Source organism: Falco cherrug, chromosome 7 (assembly GCF_023634085.1).
Source record: "Falco cherrug isolate bFalChe1 chromosome 7, bFalChe1.pri, whole genome shotgun sequence".
NCBI classification, from domain to species: domain Eukaryota; kingdom Metazoa; phylum Chordata; class Aves; order Falconiformes; family Falconidae; genus Falco; species Falco cherrug.
This window is the reverse complement of record NC_073703.1, coordinates 36,799,707-36,819,971: the sequence shown is the minus strand read 5'-3', so window position 1 is coordinate 36,819,971 and position 20,265 is coordinate 36,799,707. Positions and strand designations below refer to the sequence as shown.

The 20,265-nt window shown below is 49.9% G+C and overlaps 2 protein-coding genes across 2 annotated transcripts in view; one reads left to right on the top strand and one right to left on the bottom strand.

Moving 5' to 3' along the window:
- Window positions 1-12,263, top strand: part of TECPR2 (tectonin beta-propeller repeat containing 2) — a 58,952-nt gene extending 46,689 nt beyond the window's left edge. The window contains exon 21 of the transcript XR_008733080.1: window positions 5,290-12,263. The gene's annotated coding sequence lies outside the window, so the exon portion shown is untranslated. The remainder of the gene's footprint in view (window positions 1-5,289) is intronic.
- Window positions 12,264-13,408: 1,145 nt separating this feature from the next.
- On the bottom strand, window positions 13,409-15,135 carry ANKRD9 (ankyrin repeat domain 9). Its single transcript, XM_055715473.1, has 2 exons — window positions 14,974-15,135; window positions 13,409-14,671 (listed from the first exon to the last, which is right to left on the bottom strand). The coding sequence occupies exon 2, from the start codon at window positions 14,600-14,602 to the stop codon at window positions 13,724-13,726; it is 879 nt and encodes a 292-aa protein (XP_055571448.1). The 5' UTR covers window positions 14,603-14,671; window positions 14,974-15,135; the 3' UTR covers window positions 13,409-13,723.
- Window positions 15,136-20,265: the final 5,130 nt, after the last annotated feature.

Below are 20,265 nucleotides of genomic sequence, written 5' to 3'. Positions count from 1 at the left end.
CATTATTCACTATTTCTGTCCAATATAGAAGAAACCAGTGACTTATTTTTCCTTTTTAGTATACCTTTCTCATAACCTCTGCTGAGATTCACTTACAGCAGGTAAAGGAAGGAGATGTCAATTTACAGCACTCGTGTTTTGAATCTCATATCCAGAGAAAAGACATTTAAAGATGTGTACAGAATTGTACTAATGTCCATCTTGAATTTGCACAGGTTGACTGCATGCTTTATTTCTATTCAAGTGCACCTGTAGTCTAATCAGTATAGTGAGCCTTTGCCAGGAGCTCTCCGTTGTCGGGATGGTATCTTGTAGGTAGAATGGAGAAGTGGCGTAGATGTTATATCTATTAAAGCATAAAATGAGAATACAGAGTAGGTGACTCCTTGCTGAAGTTGTTACAGTGCTGTGTTTTGCCTGACCATGGCGGGAGGAATTTGGCAAAGCTTTCCTGGGTCAGGTGAAAGATCAAGCGAATTAGACCTCTCCCAGAAAAAAAAACCAACAAACAAACCACCAAAGACTGGGAGAAAAGGTCCAGGGAAGCACCCAGCCGGCTGCCTGGCACGTGTGCAGGGGGACGTACAAAAAAGAATGAATTTACTTGAGCTGCAGGGGGAAAAATGCAACCATCAGCAAGAAACCCCACAGTCCCTGGCTGTTATAGGGGACAGACCGGTCAGCTGATCGTGGGGAACTGCAAAGTAAGTAGGGTAATTGCTAGGGTGGCTGAGATTTTACTTGCTCAGCTCCCACGCTTGTCTTGCTAAATCCGTTCTGTGCCTCAACAGATGGGCTATAGTCTGTTCCCTCCGTGAGCCGCACCCAGCACTCGAAATTGGGAATAACAAACATGTGAAGCGGTGGATCTGCAGTTCATTCCGTGGTGCTGTAGTGAAAGTCAGTCCTTTCAAGTTAGGGAGAACATGGTAAATGATCAGCACAACACTTTGAAGTAACAGGTTTAGCACTGTTAATTCACTTTGTAATTACTGTAATAATGATGCTGACTTTGTTAAATATTAACATTGATGCCCTAGGTACTTGTGTAGGAGCTCTATTGGGCTTCAGGTCTAATTAGTAGTTACTTAAAATACTATCAGCATGGGGTCTGTGTTTAAAACAACAACAAAAAAACCTGAAAGATGTGTTTGTCTGTACTAAGAACAGATGCATTGGAGAGCTGAATCCTGTTGCTTTTCAGGCCTGCTGACTTTTCTTTGCTTAGTGGAGAGATCTTTCTCCCGTCCTTCCATGCACAACTACATGATTACACGGCACCCATATAGAGCATTCTTGGGAGGAAAACAGAGTTTTGTATGTCACCTTTCCTTCCTCCCCATCTTGCCACTTCTAATTGCTGTAGGACAGGAGTTGGGGTCTAGGGAGGTAGCGAAGCAGCTCCTTCTACTTAAGCTTTGCTATTTTATTAAAACCGAAGCTAAAGCCAGCAAGTTTTCACATAACCTTTAGACTTGTTCATAGTCCTTTGCAGCATGTTTTTCGCCATTGTTGGCGTCTTGCAATACAGAAACTTTTAAAACCTGATTTTAATAGAAGAATTTCAAGATGGAAGGTGACAGATGGTTGGTGGTTCGTTTGTGGGGTTTTTAATGGGCAAGAGATACTGTATCTTGCCAGATGAGTTTCCAAAGCATACTGAGCAAAGTGAGCTCAGCTTTCACTTAAAAGGCCATGCTTCATTTAATCCCAAAGTTTTGCAATCATACATCCAGTGATTTCTCAAAGCCAGATTTAGGAGTAGGTTGGCATCTTGCTGTCAGGTTCAGAAACCTAAGGAATAATAATTGTCTCTGCAGAACTGTGCTGCTAAGAGCTAACCCTTGGTGTCTTCCATAGCATATTTGTTCTGGACAGTATGGACAGGCTCATAGCCTACTTATGATTCGTTACCTTGTGAGTTTTGCCAGCTTCCGTGGTGGATAATAGGAATCTTTTGCAGATCTTGGCAAATGTCTGGTTTCTTAGGCCTGCCTCTAATGATTCTTGCTTTAGGTCTAGTGTTCCCTGGTACAGTTCCTGAAGTCAGCCAAGGTGCAATGCGTCAACACAACAGAGACATAAAAAAAATCCCCAATCAGTTGTTACAAATGAAACTTCCTTCATGTTTCAATTTCACCAAATTTCATGCAGTTTTTAATTTTAAAAGTTAGCACTGAGTGGCACAGCACTTGTTGTATCTACCATCTACAATTTTTTGAGGACCTTAATGGGTCACAGTGACTTTTAGCTTGAGCTGGGTAATTTTGAAATCCGGCATCTAATGGACCCAATAATTAGGCCTGTCTCTGTGTACCCAGATGATTTGCATATCATTATTCCATTTGCTTTCTGCATTCAAGATTCTCATCTTTCATTATCAATCTTTGTTCGTTTTATGAGTACCAACTTGTACTGAGTGTGTAAATTTAAAGGAGTGATTCCCTAAATTCTTAAGTACATTGACCTAGGTCATCACTAAAACTTCCTTGCAGATTTTCCTGCAGTTCTTCTATCAGGCTTTTAATAAAAATCACTGCTGAAGTTGTATGCTGCTGTAAACTGAATGTGGCCTAATTGTCAGTGCCCTGATGGAGCATCGTTTGAGAATCACTGCTCCGGAAACAATGCTGCAGTAGAAATATGTACATATTCTTGCCGTCTCAAAAAAATAAATAATTTGGAAACTATTTAAAAATGAGTTTATTTTTGTTTATTAACACTGGTATCGTTGATCTCTTGGCTTATATTTAGCTGTTTTCCTAATAGATTTACAATATCTGAATTCAGTTATTAAGTTAAGCTCAGGAAATACTGGTAACAATAAAAATCATACCGTGGTGACTAGAAAAAAAACCTTGAAAACTTACTTTGTGAAAACACAGCCAGGCAAGTAAGAGAATATTGGAACACTTGCTTTTCATATTTAGCCCTATATAAATCCATGGGAAAGCTTTCACTACAATGGTTCTGGATATGGCCTCAGGAATATTATTAGTAGGATCTAAGGCCTCTCTAGAGGCAACTCTGCTTCTGTTCAGCCAAATAAGGGATGTTTTTGGAAGCCATCCCAGGCAAGTGATTTTGCAAAATAAATGCATCTACTTTGTATGAAGGGATAGCCAGGTACTGAGTGTCTTTCTTCCTTGGTACTGACTCAGTTTTAACATGGATTCCACTTGGGGAAGGAATCATCTTTCTCCCCCATCCCAGTGTCTCTGCTCCAGTCCAGATAAGTGAAGCCATTTTTGGAAGCCATTCTGTTCCACTGCTTGGGAAACAGGAGCATATCTTTTCAAAAAATATTCAAGTCATAGGACAACCTGTGTAGTAGGTTTTGTATAGGATTTGCAGGTTTGGTCCTGGTTTGGGGTGAAGCTCTTTGGCATTGCGTAATGCTAACGTAGTTTTGTTTCCCTCCGTTATTGGTATGCTCACACCTAGGTTACTATAAACAGTTAGAAGCGCCTGAATTTTAGAGAAGTTATGTGAAAGCCAGTATTGATAATGAACTGGACAGAGATAATGACTTGGGGAGGGGGGCGGGAATAAAAATCAAAGAGCCTTTAAAGAATACCTGCCTTAATCCATGGTTGCTAGGATGAGTAGAGGTAAGATGATGGTTTCAGGGAATGCTGAAGAGTCTAGTTTGACTTACTGAAGAAGAATGAGGAAAGTAGAATCAGACTTAATGACAGGAAACATTTCCTCACAAGAAGGCTTGTACTGTCGTCAGGAAGTGGTGGCAGTCCCATTGTGTGAAGCATTTAAGACTGGACAGAGGGAACAATTCCAGTAATGATATAAAGGGATGAGAACATCTATCAGAGCCATTTACTGTTTTGTTGCTTTGCTTGATTCTTTTATGTAGGTAGTATTACCTTGTTTTCACTTCTTTAAGTACTCTTAGGTCTTTCTGTGTTCTGTTTGGAAGATCTGAATGGCATTAGCAGAAAGTCAGTGCTTTTGAAGGTGCAGAACATGTGCATCTTCCATTGATGTCATTTGGTGCTGTGGACACTCAGCATTTCTGCAAAGCAGTCTTCCAGCTATTTTGGTTTATACGTGAGAACATTCAGGGCTTATTGATGGCCTGTGTGAAAACAGTTCCATTTATTGTAGAGGAGGCATGAAAGCGACCAGCTGTCTAGTAATACATGTAACATCACCGGTAATAGCTGTAAAGTAAGTGGGGGTTTGTTTGGTTCTTACTATTTTCTGAATCAGTATGTTAAGAGCATAAGATGAGAAGGATTCATTTGACCACTGGTGATTTGACATTACAACAATACAGCAGATTTATAAAAGGAAAATGGTTAGACTTATATAGTGAATCCATTTTAATCGAGCTCTAGGTGCTGGTTTCAGTAACACTTCTCCCCAGAGGTGATCCCCTCCACAAGTGGATGCTCACATGTAGTATCAGCCTTTGTATTCATCAGGCCTGAGCTGTGTGGTGTAACCTTTTTATTTATTACCTGGTAATTTGCACCAAAGCCAGCCATCTCACGTATTTCTCCACATTTTCTTGTGGCAGCAGGGCTTTCTGAAGGGATGATCAGCAGTAAACTTGTCTTTACCTATAGGCAGATTAAGGAGAGCAAGCAAGAAACAGGAGTTGATGGTTTGCTGCTGACAGACTTACTGTGCTTGGGAGCAGTTTCCAGATGCTTCTTAGAAAGAAGTAAACCTGAGTGGTGAGCAGGGTGGGGTGACCCTTGCTAACCAGATGTTCAGCAGGGCATCAGGCTTGGTGTAAGGGCTTGAGGGTACTGTGATGGACAGGGCAAGTACCTCCTATGGTAATAGAAAAGTGAGCAGCAATCTTATGAAGAATTATTTTTTCCCCATTGCACAGACTGGGGAACTAGGAAGGCAGGCAAATGTTCTGATACCGCTGATCATACAGGTTTCTGTAGGGTCCAAGCTCAAGACTTGCTATCACAGTACATGCAGCCCTTTTGCCAGCTGAGCTATAAGTCATTGGCTCAGATGGCAAAATTGGCTTTTTTTTTTTTCTTCACAGACACCAGCTAATAGAAAAAGGTAGGATACGTACCTTTCTACCATGCTATGTTTAATGCCTCGGTCATCAAGGCCACTTATGGTGAACATCACATTAAAACAGCATGTTCGGTATGTGTATCTCCTACAGAGTCAGCTGCATCGGTGTCAGGGTTGAATCAGAGTAAAGCTTCAGTGTAGCCTCATTAATGAATAGGGCCTGGTAAGGTCACAGTCCAAAGCAGGGATTTGGTTGCATAAATTTCTATGCTTTTGTTTTAACAGGGAGTCTACACAAGATTTGTTTGGTATCTGAGCAACCAGTTTCTAAAGCATCAAATCCCAAGCAGAGGCAGGAAAGGCTTCTTTTGATTCTGGAACAAAAGACTTCCGAATACCCTCCCAGTACAGTGCCACTTCTCCATGCATGAGCTGAAAATGCTGAAAATGTGAATAGATGCAGATCCAGACTACCAGCTGGGACTTGCCACCTCCCAAAGTGAGTGCTCAGTACTGCTTAGCACCCTCTGAAAGGCACATGCATTTGCTTCGCAGAGCTTTTCTTTTTGAGTTGGAGGTGGGCAGAGCCAAGCTCTGTGTCTCTCCTCCCCTGTTCTGCCTGGCTTTAGCTTGGGAAGTGACTCCCCCGCTATCAGGGGCAGCAAGGCAATTTGCTCCCCCTTTTTCTCCTGCAATCATTCAGCAGAAGTGGAAATGGGATGGGAACACATGGGAGTCCCGCTGTTTGAGCAAAGCACAGAGGATTGTGATTCCCGTTTTGGCCCCGGCAGGCTTAGCTGTGCAGTAGAGAGAAACATGTGCTTGTTAACTCCCCGACTTGTACAAGCAAAATGCTGTTTGCTGGTGCAGCGTGGACTGCTGCAGGGCATGAGCTGCTGCTTGCTGGCTTCGTGTTGAGTGAATGCTTCTGAGACTTGAGGAGTTAAGGGCCACTGCTGTGGCCACTGCGGGGCAATACTGAACCAGAGACCCCTGGCGATAAGAATATTTGCTGATATTACTTGAGAAAAAGCTCGAGCTCCGAAGCTGGGATTTAACTGCTCTGTTCTCTCTAAACTGGTAGGGGAGGAGATGTGATGTGAGTTTGCCGTTTGTCCTGTGGGCAGTGCATCTGTACCACAGGCCTATTATTGCTAGGCATACCTAAGCATGCACATAAGCTGATACCACGTGGTAGCAAAGAATTAGGCCCTCAAGTTCTCACAATATTCATGATACAAGTGGTGTGGGGCTTGGTCCCATTGTCTGTCTGGCTGTGCTGTCCTTCCCGACCTCCAGGTGCCTCCTACTCGGTGCTTCTCCAGGGACCTGATCTCACTGGGGAACTGGGACATAGAAAATCTCTTCAACAGTGAAGGACAGCTTGGATGCTGGCCATGCTCTTCGCCCATCTCTGTGCTGGCAGCGTGCTTCCCCTGCACCCTAGGAGCAGGGGTGTAAGTAGTGCTGGAAGGGGCCAGTGGCAGATGAGTCCGGGGACAGGCTGTACGGGGTGAGACAGCTTTATTCCTGAGAGAAGGGATGGAGGGTGGAGTGTCTTCCACTGCACACCCAGTCTGGGGTGACAACCCTCAGGAGAAGCCATAGTTCCCTGAGAGATCAGACTGACTGGAGTAAAGGGTTGTGAGGAGATACACCCTGAGTCTTTCACCTAGAGCTTGATACCACAGCGCTGGCTGATGGGGTGACAGCTTGCTTGACCTGTCCTGAAGGTTGGGATGACGGTGCTGAATGTGAACTGGCCATCTCTGGCCAGCACGTTGTACAGAGCTCCAGTGCCCCAGCCGATGCTCTCCGTAGCGAAGGCAACCAGGGTGATACGTACGCTACCTTGTCTGTGCAGCTGGCATTTCACTTTGAAGGAAATGATACTGGTTTATCCTTCAAAATACTCTACCCGACGAGTGACTCAGTGAGTGACTCCCCTGGTCTGCGCTCCCGGCAGCTCTTACCTCAGGGCTGTCTCCACAGGTGTTTTTCTGCCAGGGCGTTCTTGGTCTGACCACAGCCATGGTGCGGCTGCTGGCAGGGAAGATGAGGTGGCAGCAAAGCTGAGTCAAACCCCGAACATCTGACGGAGGAGGCAGACCTAAGGGCGTGCCACACTCTTCCTGCTAGTGTGTGAGTGTTTCCCCTTGCCAGCACTGAGAGCTGTGCAGTGGCTTTTTGTCGGACAGCTGTGGCCCTACTGCACTCTAGTTTTCCTAAGCCCTGTGATCACTGAGGTTCCAGCATCCCTCCTGCTGGGCAAGCCTGCAAATGTGTTTAAGTGAAAGAAGCAATGTGCCCCTCCCCTCACAGGAGCGGGCCACCTCCATGACTAGTTCAATACTTCTGCCCAGCCTGCCTTTGGCCATAGCCCTTTCTGTGCATGTCATTGACAAAGGGCTGAAATCAGTCTGAGAGTCTACGGCTACATCCTTCTGTCCCGTCACTTTGGGTCACTACCCATCAATAGCTTTCCTTATTGCAGGAGTGGGAGAGAGGGGGAGAGCACTAGCAGATGGTTTTGGAGGAAGGGACATTCAAAAACTCAGCTCCTCAAGGGACTTCGTTCTCTCTCTTACTGTGAGTTAGAAATTACTTATCCTTTTAGGCTTTGCTCTAAAATGCTGCCTCAAACATTGTCAGGGAAATGACACCGCATTAAAAATATGAATGTCATGTATTGTAATGTGTTTACTATAATTTACTTGCACCATTAAAAAGAAGAACCCTAATGATTATAAAATTAAGCCTGAATATTAAAAACATGATGCCACCCCACCCGCCCCCGCCCCTTACATCAAAACAGCAATTACCCCTGGGACTGGAACAAAGGAGCAGCGGGACAGTTCTGGGCAGGGGAGCTCTGCTGGCTGAGAGAGAAGATGGGGCTGCCAGTGTTCCAGAGTAGGGGTCTGTGGACACTGCCCGATCACTGGTGTGGGAGGTGGGAGGACACGCAATTTGCCCTCAAGGCAGCGAGGCTGTGGGAGAGGAGCCATGGTGCTGGTGGCGAATGGTGCAGGGATCGAGGAGCCAAGTGGCAGGGAGGACTCTGTCCTCCTCAGAGCTGGAAGCTGCTCCCTGTCCTGGCTGAGGCGTGCAGCCAAGTGCTTTCTGCCTGGAAGCCTCACTCTTCACTTGGCCTCTTTCCATTGCTTTCCACAGAGAACCCTAAGGGAAGAGCTCGGCTGGCCCCCATGCCTTGCTCATCTCCCTGTTGCGATCCATGGAGCTTTCTGCCCTTGTGCTTGCCTTAGGTGGGGAGTGCAGGAAAGGGGAGACTGGCCCGTGGTCTCCCCTCATATCCCAGGCACGCAGGTCTCACCACAGCTTAGAAGAATGGGTTGCGTCAGGCCTGAGTTTGGGAATTGAACTTTCCTGAAGAGGAAGGGTTGATTTGCACTGTGTGTCCCGTTAGATTTGTAGTACAGGAAACATAACATACAGTGGCTGGTGTGACTGGAGCTGACACAGGGTCCCAATTTACTGGCTCAGACTCTTGCTGAAACTTGCTCAGAGAGCTGAAGCCCAAGCACAGAACATCTGCTTTCCCTGCTTCTCTGAGGTGGGTCTCTGCCTCCCTCCTTGCTGGCTCAGATCCATTCCGGTCAATTCTCTCATTTGCATTAGGAAGTGATTAATTTTTCTACAGAAGAAGGAGGCAGAGTTGATGGCAGAGGACGTTTTGTGGTTTAGGGACGGACAAGAGGTTGAGATGGTCTGGATGGGACCTTTGCTTGGCTCAGCTGCAAGTTCCTCAGAGAGCCTTGGATGCTCCACTGTTCTGTAAGGCTGGACTTAAAGCAGATACTGCAAATCAATCAGATATGATAGGCCGAGCATGGGAGTGGCTGGCCTGTGTCATACACAATTTAGATTAGATGACTAGACTCTCCTGACTTTAGCAATAATTCCTAAACATGACGAGTGTCTCATTGTTTGAGGCTTCTGAAGATTTGCTTCTTTGATTTATGTGATCCTTCCATTTGTCAACTAAACCACTGGGCAAAGAGATACCGGTTGTTTCAGAGGTCATCAGGGCAAGTGGGGGGAACCTTTTATCTCAGCTGAACTCGGATCCATTTCTTTTAGTAGCAGTGAGGGATCTCTGATTTTTTTGCAAACTGTATTTCTGTTTTCTGCTATGACTGCTGAGTTACATTTTGCAAGAGAGGTCTGCTCCTTCTGTTCTTGTGCTACTCGTGCACGTGTACCTGCTTGGTGGAAAGAGCAGGAGTAAATCAGTGCAAGCAGCAGCCTTGCAACACCGTAGATGTGATTCTTGTGCAGGATAATAGAGGACAGTCTGATGTGGTCTAAGCAAGTAATAGGCAGAGTTTCTTTTTCACACATTGTAGGTGGAGAGACCACTGAAGCCAGGCTGGGAAGTTGGGGATCAAACCTCAGGCAGCTGCTGACACCAACCAGTGATGGAAGTACTGTTATTAACGTAGGTGTTATGAAAATTGGTTTGCAAGGATTTACAGTGCTGTTTAAATATTAAGCACGTGGCATGGGTGCCTTGTTTGCTTAGTGGGGAGCATTGACCTGAAGATGGGGTGATGCAATGCACAATGATCTGCTGATGTCAACAGATTTGTTATATTGCAAGTCAAAAACCCATACGACTTGAACACCAGACACAGGATAAATAGAGATTAAGAAACAAACCTGGCACCATGGCCCATTTCCAGTCTGTCTTTCCATGCCTCTGTGCTGGATCTTTGTCATTGCTATTTTCAGCTTCATTTTCAAACCAGCCTGTAAAGCGCTACCTATAGCCGAGGCCGACTCTCCTGGTGGCAGGTCTTGCTCTCGGTGGTTTCCTGCTTCCTTTTCTCCTTTACTTAACGCCTGCCTTCGTTCGCAAGACTCGTCCACACAGAGGAGCCTGTTCATTAACAGCCCTGTTTCTCTCCTTCTGAAACTATGAAACCCTTACCTGTCTGCAGGAGATATTCTTTGTGCGGTGCTGAGTGTTAAGCTGATGTTAGGCTTGATATTCCATATCTATGCATATTCATAAAGTTAGTGATTTTCAGGTGCGCTTAATGTCTGCATCTTCTGACAAATTTAAGGTGCCCACCTCTAGTGATGCTCATACCAGGCTGTGACCGTGGCAAGAACAAGGATGCAGCTTTTATGGCAGGACAGTACATCGGAGAGCAAGACTGAGATTGATGTTAAAGGGATTTTTTTTAGACTATTTAAACCACCTAGTTTTGTGTTCACAACAATTTGAATTTTTTGACTACTTATTATTTTGGGTAAAAGAAGGCCGTTAAAGATCCAAAATGCCTCTTTTAAACGAGTTACTCAAAATTACAATAGAATTCAGCTCCTTCAGCAGACTAGACAGGCTAAACTTTGGAACTGCTGAAAGGAGCTGCAGAGAGGAGTCAATTGCAAAGAGTCAAAAATGAAAGTAACCTGGTACTCAGTCCCTTGCTTTCTGAATGAAAGTGTTTCAGGCCTTTTTTACCTGTCACAGCAAATAAAATCACTTGGTGCTGAAAGGTGGGTTGTATAAGAATATTTTGTTTTGAAAGTGCTTGAGCAACACGTGGGAAACACTTACTTGACTGCTGCTTCATGATAGTAAGTAGTTTTTTAGAGGAATGTAACTAAGCTTTTCGGGAATGCTGGCTCTATATACTGCCTTACATGCTTTTGAAAGCATTTCCTACAGACGAGTAATTTGCCTTGTGTGACCAGATTAACCTGTGCAGGTAAGACAGAAGTTTTTAAGTATATGTCCTTATGCTTGTGCTCTCATGGTGTTAGGATTTCATGAGTCTTCTTTCCCACACCTTTGTGGCCAGCTCCCTGACTCTAGCACTGGCAGTCCTCTTCTGCAGAGACATAATGACTGTCCATGTTTGCTTTATTAAGCTTGTCCACGGTGTTGCAACTGGCACTAACTGGCATTTTTGCTGTCAGCCTTTGCCAAGAGACGGAGAACTGAACGGGCTGTGAAGCCTGCACTCCACTGTGCTCCAAAGGTGGCAGAGGACAGAGACATGCTGGCAAGTGAATCTGAGGAAAGCTGATGCCACTGTTGCTTGGTCTGTAAACAAAGGACTTCTGTTTCCAAACCCGAGAAACCCCAGCCTTTTTCCAAGCTGTGACTCTGTTTGAAAAACAAGCCTGGACCCAGTTGGGTGAGTGATCTCTGTCATCACCATGTAGTTTGCCCGCAGTTCTTCTCATCCTCTCCAGATTAAGTATCCCAGACACATCCAACGACCCACATGCAGCAAGGTCTGTCAGTGACCTTCAGCAGAGTGATCCCAGCATGGGCTCGGCAATAGGCTTGACTTCTGTCCTAGAATAACAGGAGGGGTACAGCAGTTAGCTGACTTTGGACTCATCATGGTGTATTGAGGGGACCCTTTCCGTTTGTTAAAGTGAATTACCCAAGAGCTGGTGGGAGGGCTGCGGGGAATCACAGGGGCAGCTTTGGCCTTGAATTCTTGTTTGTTATCGGGCCCATTTTAAGGTGTAGGGTGTCCTGCCCAGCCTGTCAAGCTGTTCCAATCCGTAATTGCCATCACAGCCTGGGAGCAGGAGTGTCTTCCAGCACTCAGTTCAACTAACCAACTCCCCACTGCTGAATCTCATTATGTCTTTGTCAGCAAGGCTGATAAACCTTGTCTCCCACCCCCAGCTCTGTCTCTTCCCCCACCTCAAGACACTTTTCCATGTGCAAGTTAGACCTGACTGCTTTAATTCTCATCTGTTTTGGAAGACGCTTCCACCCCATTATTACAGAAGCAATGGGGAATGTGTACTTAAACAAAGAATTTAGCAGCATAGACTTTTACATTTTTTTTAAGTAGCTAAGCGAGGGATTAATTCTTTGGAATTCTGTATTTTTATTATCAACAAGGTAGCTGAAGAGAACAGTTAGAGTTGTTCTGTGCTTTCCAGCAAGGGACATAAATTTCCCATGGTAATTAGTTTGAGCATGTATCAGCTTGGTTTCTTGGGAAAAAGGAACATTTGCTCTTCTAGGAAACATTTTCGGTGCCATCAGTCTAAGAATAGCAATCTTCTTTCTGGTGCATCTCAAATTTCAGAAGTATGGCTTGTCTTGTATTGTGCATGCAATATGGAGATTATTTTAGATGAAATATCACTCTGTTCAGCTGAAGCATGAACAGCTTATAGTGCCTCATTCTGTGGTTTTCATTCCTTTTTTTTTCCCCTAACCAAAATTAATTCACGAATAAAGAAATTTGTGCCTTGAACATGGCTTCTTATCTCTGAGCGCATCAGTTCCTTGATGACCCCAAAGGGAACAACAGTGCTGAAATAGTTTAAGTGGCAAACAACTCCCTGGCTACAAATTTAGGCACTGAAACAAAACCCTACAGTTTCACTGACGACTTCCAAGAACAGAGGCAAAGCTACAGTGCTGCGGCCTAAGAGATTCCTGTCATTGCAATGCTGGTGGAGCCGGCACAACTTGCTCCCTGCAGAGCAGGCAGGGGCAGTGCCAGTTTTACAGGGAAGTAAGCAGCACGACTGCTCCGAGTGCTGTGGAGTAAAGGTTGCAGAGCAAAGAACCAAAGCTGTACCCTTTTCTCAGGACTTTGATCTGTCTAAGCACAAGTGTTGGAAGCAGGACATTACCCCTAAAAGGCTTTTTGATCTGGAGCAGCTGGGAAGGTGTTTATGCGCCTTGGTTGTGGGAAGGCTGGATATCTAAGCTACTCCTCTGGTACCCAGAGTGGACCCCAAGACTGCCACAGCTCTCGCAGCTAAACCTAAGCCATCACATTCTGCTGGGCAATGGTAGCAGAGGGGCTGGAATCCACCCCAAAAAAAGCTGCTCTAGGGTCCTGGGCCATTGCCCTGTCTACAGAAATCCCTCCGGGCATAGCAGAGGGCAGGCATAAGGAGGCTGGTCCTCCTGGCCTGTGCTACCCTCCTCAGCCTGCAGCCATTGCACAGAGGGACTGCAGGGGCGGTCGATTCCTGCCTCCTGCCAGGGCAGGAACACCTTTGGCCAGAGCACCACGTGTGCTCCTGCTCTCTTCTGCCTGACAACACGCACCTTGGCTCTCCCAGGGGAATGGGGAGAACCTTGCAAGGAAACCCAACTGTTACTTATGCATATTTTAAAATACATTTTGTTCAGCTGCGCATCCCTGCTGGCCTTGTTTAGGGAAGTTTTAATAGCATCTGGCTTCTCTTTGCTCTTGTGTACAAGATGAGGAAGTTTTCATCTGTGCCTTTAAAAAAAGCCCACATCCCTGCCAAGATGTATTAGGAGAGCTGTAAAAAAGGAGTCATCCTGTTCCAGGACCGCGAGGCTTATGTAACAGGGAAATCCTAACGAAAAGATACTCCCCCACCCAGCACACTTTCCAAGGCACATGCTACTTCAGGGTTTTCAGTTGCTTGATTTGTATTTTGATCACATCTGCCACGGGTTTATTCAGATGTATTTACAAATATATTCTCCCACATACCCTCATTTGCACATGCCATAGAATGTTCTTATAAAATGCAGTGCGGACCTCACCTCACCACAAGGATCTTTAAATAAAATATATTGTAAAGTGCCAGGTACAATTCTTTTTAAAAATACAATTCTAATTAAAACAGATACTTGGCCACCACATTAGTGGCTTCATATACCAACACATTTTTAGCACAACAGTCTATTTCTGTCAGGTGAGCGGGAGGCTCTCATACCGCCCCTCTAGCTCTCCAGTTTCAAGTCCAAAGGCTTTAGAAAATGAGGCAGAGGCAGATCGTCCAGAGCCTCGGGGAAATGCTCGGGTGAAATGGTCCTGATCAAGACACGCATGGCTCTGACAAACAGCGACGGGGGAGCTAAGCCCACCAGGCACTGGAATCTGTTCTCCCCCAGGAGGTCCTGCCACCGCTGCCGGTTGTCCACCAGTTGCTGTTTCATTGCAAACTGGAGGTCCTGAGGCACGAAGAAGAAGAGGCAGTCGAGGCAGAGGAGCTTGGCACGCATGTTGGCTGCTGGCGCGTGGGAAATCTGCTGCAGCAAGGTGTCGAGGGGGGTATTCCCAGCACTGTCCCGCAAGCAGGGCGAGGCGCCGTTCCCCAGCAGTAGGAACAAGCACTCGGGGCGCACCAGCTCGCAGGCCACGTGCAAGGCCGTCTTGCCACCCTCCACGCGGCTGCAGCCCTGGCGGTCCAGGTGGCCGGCTCTGTCGCTCGGCGGGAAGGCTTGGATGGCCTTGAGGATTCGGAAGAGGATGTGGACCCGGTTGTAGCGGACAGCCATGGCCAGGTGCGGGGCTGAGGACTGGCAGCAGCTGAAGCTTTGGCTGGGCACGGCCAGGGCGCTCTGGGGGAACTTAGTCAGCAGGTGCCGGGCGTAGGGCTGGTGGTCGTGCACCAGCGCGTAGAGCAGGGCCTCCGAGGGCGAGTAGACGCTCACCTTGCCCCCGTCCTCCCAGTGGAAGACCTCCATGGTCCGCATGTCCTCCAGGAACCAGACGGGCAGCAGGTCCCTCACCGCCTGGTAGAAGGCGAAGGAGGATTTCTTGCACTGCTTCTGGGACTGGGCGCCGCGGCCGCCGACCCACTGGACGCTCCAGGGCATGGCGGGCGGCCGCGCTCCGCCGGGGGCTGCCTCCCACCTCGGCGCACAGCGGCCGCATCGGGATCGGACCTGCGGGAGCGGAAGGGCCGTCAGCACCGGGGCGGCCAGCACCGGGGCGGCGCCCGCCTCCCCTCCTCTCCGCCGCCGGCTCGGGGCGGGGGCAGCGAGCCGCGGCGGCCCCGCTGCACCGCACGACACCCTCGGTGCCGGGGACACCCGTACCCCGGCGCGCAGGAGCTCGCTCCTCCCGCTACACGGGACGCCCGTACCCCCGGTGCCCGGGACCGGCCTCTAGTCGGTGCCCGGGACGCCCATACCCCCGCGCACGGTAACGCCTCCCCCCACGGCCGCCCCGCTCCCCCGCCGCTCACCTCTCCGCTGGTGCCGCCGCCCGCGGCCGCCGCAGCCGCAGTGGAGGGGCGGGAGGCGGGAGCAGCGCGCGCCGCCGCGGGGCCCTTTTATCCCCACCCCCGCCCCGGGCGGTGAAGGTCGGTCAGGACCGGGGAACTGTCCAGCCGCCGCCGATTGGCGGCCGCCCCGGCTCCCCCGGGCGCCCATTGGCTGCGCCGAGAGGACGGGGCCCTGCACCACCGCGTGCGTCACGGGCGGCGAAGTTCCAAGAAACTTGGCCGCCGGCTCGGAGTCCCGGCGGGGGCGGGGCGTGGGGTGCCGGGGGCGGGGCGTGGGGTGCCGGGGGCGGGGCCCAGGGGCGCGGGGTCCCGGGGGTGTAGGGTCCTGAGCGCGCGGGGTCCCGGGGCGCGGGGTCTCGGGGGCGAGTGGCCAGGGGGTGCAGGGCCCCAGGGGCATGGCGTCCAGGGGACGTGGCGTCCGGGGAATGTCGGATCCAGGGCACGCGGGGTCCTGGGGGCGTGATGTCCTGGGGGCGTGGGATGCGGGGAGCACGGGGGCCTGGGGACAGGGGGGGCCGAGCCCGTGAGGGACGCGGGGGCACGGCGCCTGGGCCGCAGGGAGGCCTGTGCGCCGGGGCTGCGTGGCACCCCGGCTGCTGGGCGCGGGAGGCCGCCAATGCGCAGTGCCCCGGGCACGGGGGTCCCGGGCGGGCCGTGTCACACCTCCCAGCTGCCCTGGCACGGCACGGCACGGCCCGCGCCAGCTCCCGGCTCGCCCCCTGCCCGCCCCCGCGGGTGGCTCTGGCACGGCTGCGGGCCCGCATGTGTGCGCACACGTGCTTGCTGCAAAACCCGTGGCTCCCGCTGTCTCCCCGGCAGCGGCCCTTACCTGCAGCCCGCCCCTGCTGACTGTCACCCGCCGGGCTTTGGCTGCAGGAGCGCAGGGAGCTGGTGGTGGCCCAGGGTGAGGCCAGCACTGCGGCAGCCCTGCCCCGGGTGGCTGCGGCCCCTCGGCCCGAAAATGCGTGTGTGCAGGGAACAGCCACGCGCTGATACAGCAGGCGCTGCCGCTACCGGGGTCTGCTCGCTTATAAAGGCCTCCCTACTGACAGCAGATCCTGGGGTCTGCTCCATCTTGTCCCCCCTCAAGCGAATTCAGAGCATTTCCCGTTTTCTCGCTGTGTGTTTGACCCCCACTGTGTCCCCAGCTTGCGGCCGTTGCCGTCTCAGGCAGGAAGGTGCCATCAGACCCTCCGCAGGTGGGCGATGCTGGTCGCTGCCGAGTTCACGGACCACAGCTCTGGTTTCTCCATCCTCAGTGTCCTCCAGCCTTCCCCTCGCCAGCGCGGGAGCACAGCTTCTGCTGATGGCTGCTGTGGCAGGTGATGCTTTCCACGTGTCCCAGCACCATGTGTGGGCACACACATGGGGGGATCGCCAGGCACATTCTGGCGATCTGGCCCCACTTTCTTGCAGCCCTCTCTGTGAAGCTGCTCGGGGCAGCGGGGAGGGAACCTGCAGCACACTGCCAGCCCATCCCTTGACCCTGATGAGAGCGAAGCTGGAGAGGAACAACTGCTCCCTTTGTCGGGCCCCTTCTGAACTGCCATTCAGCCGGGGGAACAATGCTGAAACTGTGCTCCCTTCGCTTTGCAACTTCTTCCCTGACATGCAATGCTCACCCCAAAACCCAGGGGTCCGTGCAAGGGGGTTCAGGCAGATGGGTGAGCCAGCCAAGACGCTGCACACCGCTGTCGCACTCAGAAACTCTCGGTGACCACATTTCAGGGAAGGGAAATCAGGGTAGCATGGGCTGAGCTGCTTCGCTGGAGAGAATTACATCCAGTGTTTGTCAGTGCGATTCATCATCTGAGGATCCCCGCAGATCCAACGCGGCTCCTGGCGTCTCGGATGTCAGCCACGGCACGGAAAATCCTCTTTCATCGCTCGTGTCTGATTCCAGGTGAAAACTCATTAAAGCCAACCGCTTCCACCACTCCCTGCGATCACCGGGGTACTCGCCTCTCAGTCGCATCCTATTACTGCAGACACAAGATAATTTGTACCAAAGTGCAGCATCAAAAGGAATGGTTTAAAAATAGCCAATTCTGTAGCCTTTTCCTTTGTGCCCGGCACAGCCTCACCCGCCTCGTGCCTTGCCAGCCATCGCTGATGGCTGTGGTACCCACCGCATCGCTGCGTTCCGCCTGCTCCAGGAGACGTCCCTGCCTGACCACGAATCCCAAATCCTTTCCCTGCTGTTACCGGCACATTGCCATCAGTTTGGCTGTCCGGCGTGGTGATGAGCCAGGCTGGCCAGCCCTTTCTACTCATTTCCCACCCATGCCTGGGTATGCCAAGTGGCACTGGAGCCCAAAGGCAGGGGATTAGCATAGTCACAAAGCCAGATTGGCTTTTGCATAGGAAATGAACGTCTTTGGTGTGGAGCAGGACTACTTTTCTTGGGCCCACCTCTCCTACGGAGGTGAAGGGACCAGCTACAACCATAGGGTGTTTCAGGCCCCCAACACTGGCTTAAAAAATAGGGCAGAATGTGCTGAGTCCTCACCACCTCACAGCTGGGGGCTGACCCAGAGGCTGGCCCCTGTTGATGAAATGTACTTGTTACATACATTCAAAGCAGGAGCCCACCTGTGGGAAAGGCAGCCTGTTTGTGGGCTTCACTGCAGAAACAGTATTACAGTTGCTCCCAAAATTGTTTATAGCATGCCCAGCACTAGTGATGAAGTGCAACAGCCCAGAAAGGTTGTAAATTTGTGATATATATATGTGCACACACACCCACACACATACATATATATATATAATATGAACACAGCCCAGGGACATGATTTGTTTGCTTGCAGTCCAGCCTGGTTTTAATCACTTTGAATTAAGTAACTGATCTTATTACTGATCCGACTATGAGAGGGCTTATCACAGCTTCCTTGGCACATGACGAAGATTACTCCGCCGGTGCGACCGCATCCAAGTAATGTGACGTGTCTTCTTGGAGCTGGTTTTTTTCTTCACCCTCCTCCAGGACATTGATCCTTTGGTTTCTCCAGCCAGTGACCAACTAAAACCCACTTAATGCTACTGAAACCCAGCCACGTAATGGGACCGAGGGAAAAGCTCTGCTGTTTCTCGTAGCAGACGTCATTTGTTTCCTGATGTTTTCATTAGATTGAGGGCAGAATCATGTTGACTTAATGGACACAATTGTGGGTGTAATTGAAAGCAGTATGGAAATAGGCAGTATCAGGGAGCACACTGAATGTAGTTAATGTTTAAACGCTGGTTTTGAGATGAAAGATGGGCAGAGAGTACATCCCTCATTTGTGAAAAGGGCTGAAAGATACGGATTTAACTCCAGTCCTTGCAAGGATTTTGTGCCTGGGTTTGACTGAACATTTAGCAGCCTGCTCCCTGGAAAGCAGGCTGGGGACCAAAGGTCGGCAGAGTTCGGACAACAGCTCCTGCCCCATGGTGAGCTGGAGCAGCAGAGCTGCCACTTTGCTTTAAGCTTCTGGCTCTGGGGACTTCATCCACAAGTTGGGTAGAAATGCCTAATGTCCCGTTTGGCAAAAATTAAACATCTTCATAGAGAAGTAATGGGTGAGGAGAGTCCGGGGGTTGCAGGAAGGGCCCTGGGCTGGGACATACACACTGTATGTCCCCCTCCTGCTGCAGGTACATCACTGACCTCCATTTTAATCCCACTGTGCCACCAGCATCCCGTCTGCAGAAGGGATGCAGTAACGCTGCTTCGGCAATCCTGTTTGAGCCGGTGAGCTCTTTAGGTCGGGGATAACACACAAGTATATTGGCTTGGTCCCTGGGGTTCTGGCTCTTCGTGGGGACCCCCCCTGATGTGCTGCGTTAGACACGGGGTGGAGGCTGATCATCTACTGCTGGCCTGTGGAGAGGGCAGAACGTGGCAGTCACCAGCCCGGCCTTGTTCGCCTTTGGTGAGGACACGGCAGGCGATGAGGCGGATGGCAGCCCCAGGCACCTCTGTTTAGCTGCGATGAATAATAGCTGTTGCTGACACCTCGTGGAAGCCTTAGATAAACATTTTCTCCAGAAACCTTTCTGTTTCGTTTTCTCTGCCGTTGCTGGTTCCCCACCTGAGGTGCTCACCCTTTATTTCTGCGTCTCTGGAGCAGCAGCCGGGAAGCAGGCAGCAGGACCAGGGATGGGAGGGCGGCTGGGGAAGGCTGCCTGGGGACTGTCCTTTCCCTCCCTGAGAGGAAGAAGGGCAGATTTTCTCCCTGTGTGGCGGTGAGGGCAACTCACCATGGATATCTGTGGGACATCAGATGCAGAGAGGAAAGCACCCCTCTCCCATACCCATCTGTATGGGAGTCTGTAACATCCATCGCTACACGCCTTTTGTGTGCCTGCTTTGCCCATCTCCATTTTTCAGAGGGGCAGATTGGCAAGAAGCTGTTACAAATCGCTCTGTCCTTTCATTTCAGAATCTCAAATCACTTTGGAAAAAAGACACAGAAGTTTCCTGAGAAGGGAGAAAATATTTTCGTTTGAGAAACACCACCGCTGAAGATGCTGCAGAGAGTCAGTGGTGATCTGGGTTGGGGCGTTGCTCCTGGCTCCCTTGCTGAAACTGTCAGACAACATCACCCCATCCAGGGAAGGGGGCAGAGCCTTGAAGCCTGTCCTCACCGCTCGCCCCCGCACTGTCTTGCTCAACACCCACCTCTTCTTTCTCCTCAGTCTTTTGTATTACAGTCACTGTCTACTTGTCTGACTTTGTATGAATCATCACTTCACAAGAAGACTGAGCTGCCCATAACCCTGGCGGCTTTTCTTTCTCTGTTGCGTTATAGGGTCAGCTCCATCCTGACCCACTGCATAAAAGAAAGATGTGCTTTGCAAACAGCAAAGTGAACAAGCCTTCTCTTGTTGCTCTTCTTCCCTGGTTGCTGCTGAGCAAGTGTGACACCCTTCCAAAATGCTGCATCCCAAACAACGCCTGGGAGCCCAAGTGAAGGTCTGAAACACTTTGTTGTAGAAAGGAGATCTCTCCACCAGCTCCAGAGGAAGCATGTTAATGCGAGGGTTGACCACTGTCAGACGTCAGTCCCGGCTGATGGGAGGCTGAATAAATGGCTTTACTGCTGTCACGGATCTGTTGAGGTTGTCAATGTCCACTGGTGGGATGGCCCAATTTTTAAGACTTTGAAACTTATTTTTTATTCTGGTTCCTTGACAGACAGAAGTGGTCTGGCAGAAGCGAGGTAGGCATCAAGATGATAAGGTGCTGCAGCTGTCCCACAGGCCCTCAGGCAC

Coding starts and splice junctions, on each gene's coding strand:
- ANKRD9 (XM_055715473.1), bottom strand. CDS start 14,602: ATGCCCTGGAGCGTCCAGTGGGTCGGCGGCCGCGGCGCCCAGTCCCAG.